The sequence below is a fragment of the Somniosus microcephalus genome, chromosome 1, assembly GCF_052327205.1.
Source record: "Somniosus microcephalus isolate GS21.2 chromosome 1, FLI_Smic_1.0, whole genome shotgun sequence".
Classification (NCBI taxonomy): Eukaryota; Metazoa; Chordata; class Chondrichthyes; order Squaliformes; family Somniosidae; genus Somniosus; species Somniosus microcephalus.
The window spans coordinates 1,415,505-1,421,504 of record NC_140987.1 but is presented as its reverse complement, the minus strand read 5'-3'; the positions used below and the strand labels follow the sequence as shown (position 1 = coordinate 1,421,504).

Below are 6,000 nucleotides of genomic sequence, written 5' to 3'. Positions count from 1 at the left end.
TTGGGGCGCTAACTTTGCCAGGGCGCTACTTTTAGCACGCCGAAGAAATTAGCGCCCCCACGGCCGAAATTCATCGGACATGCCCTAAGAGGGAAGCAGGGTGCTACTGGAAGCGCTTGGGGCGCTGCGAGGGAATATTGCGCCACTACATGCCGCGGTACATCAGGCCTTCCTTCCCTTCTTAAAGTGGAGGGGCCTTGCGCAGCGCGACCCAAGGCCCAGTTGGGCCACCAGGGATCAGAGTGCCGGCAAAAGAGCCCGGCACTCAAGAGGAGTGACGGGCTCACGGAGCACAGCCGGCACTCCGCAGGGGGGCTGCTCAGGAGGCTGGGGACGGCAACGGGGGCAGGTGCTGGCAGGTGGCCGGCAGGTGGCCAGGAACAAAAATGGCCGCCCGGCACCTTGTCTTTAATTTGCTCCGCCCCGGCCGCAGGTAGGCCCCCCTGACCTCGTCGGACATAGCGTCCAGTGGTAAGTGACCATAATATGATTGAATTTTGCATTAAGTTTGAGAGTGATGTAGTCCAATCTGAAACTAAGGTCTTCAATCTAAACAGAGGAAACTACAAGGGTATGAGGGACAAGTTGGCCTTGGTAGATTGGGAGACTACACTAAATATGAAGGTGGACATACAATGGCTAACATTCAAGGAAATAATGCATAATTTGCAACAAACATATATTCCTCTAGGGCATAAAAACCCCAAAAGAAAAGTGATCCAACCATGGCTAGCAAAAGAAATTAAAGTTAGAATTAAGTCAAAGGAGGAAGCCTTATAAAGTTGCTGGAAAAAGCGGTCAGCCTGAGGATTGGGATAATTTTAGAAATCAGCAAAGAGGGACCAAGAAATTGATAAAGAAAGGGAAAATGGAATATGAGCACAAACTAGCGAAATATATAAAACGGATTGTAAAAGCTTCTAAAGGTATGTGAAAAGGAAAAGACTGGCGAAGATAAATGTAGGTCCTTTACAGTCAGAGACGGGAGAATTTATAATGGGGAATGAGGAAATGGCAGAGAAATTAAATAAATACTTTGTTTCTGTCTTCACGGAGGAAGACACAAAAAACCTCCCAGAAATATGAGAAAACCAAGGGTGTGACGAGAATGAGGAACTTAAAGAAATTATTATTAGTAAAAAAAAAAATACTAGCAAAATTAATGGGACTAAAAGTCGATAAATCCCAAGGACCGGATGACCTACATCCTAGGATTTTGAAAGAGGTGGCCATTGGGATAGTGGACGCATTGGTTGTCATCTTCCAAAATTCTATAGATTCTGGACCGGTTCCTGCAGATTGGAGGATAGCAAATGTAACCCCGCTATTTAAGAAAGGAGGGAGAGAGAAAACGGGGAACTACAGACCTGTTAGCCTCACATCAGGAGTTGGGAAAATGCTGGAATCTATTATAAAGGATGCAATAACTGGGCACTTAGAAACTAATAGTAAGATTGGGCAGAGTCAACATGGATTTATGAAAGGGAAATCCTGTTTGACAATCCTATTGGAGTTCTTTGAGGAGGTAACTAGTGGAGTAGACAAAGCGGAACCGGTAGATGTGGTGTATTTGGATTTTCAGAAGGCCTTCGATAAGATCCCACACAAGAGGTTGGTGAACAAAATTAGGGCACATGGAATTGGGGGCAATATACTAGCATGGATTGAGAATTGGTTAACAGACAGAAAACAAAGAGTAGGGATAAACGGGTCTTTTTCAGGATGGCAGGCTGTGACTAGTGGGGTACCGCAAGGATCGGTGCTTGGGCCCCAGCTATTCACAATCTATATCAATGATTTGGATGAGGGGACTAAATGTAACATTTCCAAATTTGCTGATGATACAAAGCTAGGTGGCAGTGTCAGTTGTGAAGAGGATGTGAAGAGGCTTCAAGGGGATCTCGACAGGCTCAGTGAGTGGGCGAGAACATGGCAGATGGATTATAATGTGGATAAATGTGAAGGGCTGAATGGCCTACTCCTGCTCCTATTTCTTATGTTCTTATGATAGAGGTGTACAAGATTATGACGGGTTTGGATAGGCTAGACGGGGAAAGGCTGTTCCCACTAGTTGATGGTACAAGGACTAGGGGCCACAGATTTAAGGTATTGGGCAAGAGATACAGGGGGAATGTGAGGGAAAAAAAAATTTATGCAGCGAGTGGTGAGGACCTGGAACTCGCTGCCGACAGAAGTGGTGGAAGGGGAGACTGGATAGGCACTTGAGGGAAATAAACTTGCAGGGCTACGGGGATAGAGCGGGGGAATGGGACTGACTGGATTGCTCTACAGAGAGCCGGCACGGACTCGATGGGCCAAATGGCCTTCTTCTGTGCCGTTATGACTCTATGACTGACTCTATAACAGGACTCACTGTAAATAACAGGACTCACTATGTTTAAAAGCACTAATTGTATAAGAGGACTGACTGTACCCGCACTCGCTGGTGTATAATAACATTGACTGTGTGAGTATAGAAAATAAAGATAAAATATATGACAATCAATTAAAACTTTTAAAATAGCAATAATTTCTGGCTTGCCACCAATAGGAGGAGGCCCAGCCCAGTCGATGTGATCAGCCTGACTGCAGATAGTGCAGGAGACGGGTCAGGAGGATGGATTAAACCTGGTATTTGTCCTGTCTACATCTTGGTCTCACTGTCTAAGGGCTTCTTGTTCCCGTTCTCATTATCCTGAAAGATCAGCTGGTATGGTTTCTTCATCTCATTCTCTTCAATGACGGTGTTGCCAGCCTCAGCATCCATTTTCTGAAGTTCGTGGCGTGAGAGGTGCTGCACAATGGCGGCTCCCAGCGAGTCTCCCAGCACATTGGTCATAGTGCGCAGTCGATCCCTACAAAATCAATCAACAACACACACATACTCATCAAACCAGATATAATAGCGATTACTGAGACATGGCTACAGAAAAATCAGGACTGGGAATTAAACATTGCAGGGTCACCAGGAGCTGATGGGATGCATCCTAGGAAGCTGAGGGAATTGAGGGCAGAAATCGTGGAGGTACTGGCCATAATATTCCAATCCTCCATTGATACGGGGGTGGTGCCAGAGGACTGGAGAATTGCAAATGCTACACCATTGTTCAAAAAAGAGTGTAAAAAGATAAACGCACCAACTACAGGCCAGTCAGTTTAACCTTGGTAGTGGGGAAGCTTTTAGAAACAGTGATCAGGGACAAAATTAACAGTCACTTGGACAAATGTGGATTAATTAAGGAAAGCCAGCATGGATTTGTTAAAGGCAAATCATGTTTAACTAACTTGATTGAGTTCTTTGATGAGGTAACAGAGAGGGTTGATGAGGGTAATGCGGTTGATGTGGTGTACATGGATTTCCAAAGGGTGTTCGGCAAAGTGCCACATAATAGGCTCGCCAGCAAAGTTGAAGCTCATGGAATGAAAGGGACAGTGGCAGCCTGGATACGGAATTGGCGAAGTGACAGGAAACAGAGAGTAGTGGTGAATGGTTGTTTTTCGGACCGAAGGAACGTATACAGTGGTGTTCCCCAGGGGTCGGTTCTAGGACCACTGTTCTTCTTGATATATATTAATGACTTGGATGTGGGTGTACAGTGAACAATTTCAAAATTTGCAGATGACACAAAACTTGGAAGTATAGTGAACAGTGAGGAGGAGAGTGATCAATGTCTGGCCGGCGAGGTTGAAACAGAAATGCATTTCCTCCTAAAATGCGAAAAATTCAACACATCAAGAAACATATTATTCAACAAGCTAAGCCAAACAACCCCAGATTTCAAGGAATTGGATGACCTGTCAAAATTGAGATTAGTCCTGGGAGAAGGAGACAGACCATACCTTGGGGCCAAATATGTAACAACATGTCACAACCTGAGGACTGTTTAAAATTAAGACTGTTTAAAATTAATATTGAACGTACCAAATGAAGTACAAAGACTGTTTAAAATTAATATTGTTTAAAAGTAATATTGTATGTACCCAACAAATGTCAAATCGATTGACACCTACAGAATGTTTGAAAATGTACCTTTTTGCTATGTAAGCTTTGGCAATATGGTTCTCTGTAAACTTTCATGCCAATAAAGCATTTGAATTTGAATTTATAGACTTCAGGAAGACATAGACAGGCTGGTGAAATGGGTGGACACATGGCAGATGAAATTTAACGCAGTGATACATTTTGGGAGAAAGAATGAGGAGAGGACATGTAAACTAAATGGTACAATCCTGAAGGGGGTGCATGAACAGAGAGGCCTGGGGATATATGTGCACAAATCGTTGAAGGTGGCAGGGCAGGTTGAGAAAGCAGTTACAAAGGCTTACGGGATCCTGGGCTTCATGAATAGAGGTATAGAGTACAAAAGTGTGGAAATTATGATGAACCTGTATAAAACATTGGTTCAGCCCCAACTGGAGTACTGTGTCCAATTCTGGGCACCACACTTTAGGAAGGATGTGAAGGCCTTAGTGAGGGTGCAGAAAAGATTTATGAGAATGATTCCAGGAATGAGGGACTTCAGTTACATTGATAGACTGGAGAAGCTGGGGTTGTTCTCCTTGGAGCAGAGAAGATTGAGAGAAGATTTTCAAAATCATGAGGTATTCAAAATCATGAGGGGTTTGGACAGAGTAGATAGAGAGAAACTGTTCCCATTGGCAGAAGGGTTGGAGAACCAGAGGACACAGATTTAAGGTGATTGGCAAAAGAACCAAAGGCGGCGTAAGAAAAAACTTTTTTATGCAGCAAGTGTTTATGATCTGGAATGCACTGCCTGAAAGGGTGGTGGAGGCAGATTCAATCACGGCTTTCAAAAGGGAGTTGGATAAGTATCACAGAATCACAGAAACTCCACAGTGCAGATAGAGGCCATTTCGGCCCATCGAGCCTGCACCGACACATATCCCACCCGATCCCCGTAACCCCTACACCAACACATATCCCACCCTATCCCCGTAACCCCGCATATTTAATCCCCCTAACACTAAGGGTCAATTTATCATAGCCAATCAACCTAACCCGCACATCTTTGGACTGTGGGAGGAAACCGGAGCACCCGGAGGAAACCCACGCAAACACGGGGAGAATGTGCAAACTCCACATAGACAGTCATCCGAGGCCGGATTCGAACCCGGGTCCCTGGCGCTGTGAGGCAACAGTGCTAACCACTATGCCACCGTGCTCCTGAAGAAAAGAAATTTGCAGGGCTACGGGGAAAGGGCGGGGATTGGGACTAGCTGAAATGCTCTTGCAGAGAGCTGGCACGGGCTCGACGGGCTGAATGGACTTCTTCCGTGCTGTAACCATTCTATGATTCTACAGTACAACATATTTAGAAAAGATAAGGGAAAAAGGGGAGGTGGACAGCTGTGCTTATTCAAAATAGCATAATGGCAGTAGAAAAAAGGTGATGCAACCATCAGTAAGACAGAAATAGAATCCATGTGGATAGAGATAAAAGATAATAAAGGATCAATCACACTGCAACACAGGACTACATGCATGCTAAAAAGCGGAAGCAGCATGCTATAGACAGAGCTAAGAAATCCCACAATCAATGGATCAGATCAAAGCTCTGCAGTCCTGCCACACCCAGTCGTGAATGGTGGTGGACCATTAAAGAACTAATGGGAGGAGGATGATCCATGAATATCCCCATCCTCAATGATGGTGGAGCCCAGCACGTGAGTGCAAAAGACAAGGCTGAAGCGTTTGCAACCATCTTCAGCCAGAAGTGCCAAGTGGATGATCCATATCGGCCTCCTACTGAGATCCCCACCATCACAGAAGCCAGTCTTCAGGCAATTGGATTCACTCCACATGATATCAAGAAATGGCTGAGCGCACTGGATAAAGCAAAGGCTATGGGCCCTGACAACATCCCGGCTATCGTGCTGAAGACTTGTGCTCCAGAACTAGCCGCACCTCTAGCCAAGCTGTTCCAGTACAACTACAACACTAGCATCTATCTGACAATGTGGAAAACTGCCCAGGTATAG

At 45.1% G+C, this 6,000-nt stretch overlaps 1 protein-coding gene across 1 annotated transcript in view; it reads right to left on the bottom strand.

The window, feature by feature from the left end:
* Positions 1-2,550: 2,550 nt before the first annotated feature.
* LOC147123887 (excitatory amino acid transporter 1-like) overlaps positions 2,551-6,000 on the bottom strand; it is a 187,910-nt gene continuing 184,460 nt past the window's right edge. The window contains exon 8 of the mRNA XM_085962625.1: positions 2,551-2,855. Within this exon, the coding sequence (XP_085818751.1) occupies positions 2,645-2,855 (211 nt within the window). The 3' untranslated portion in view covers positions 2,551-2,644. The remainder of the gene's footprint in view (positions 2,856-6,000) is intronic.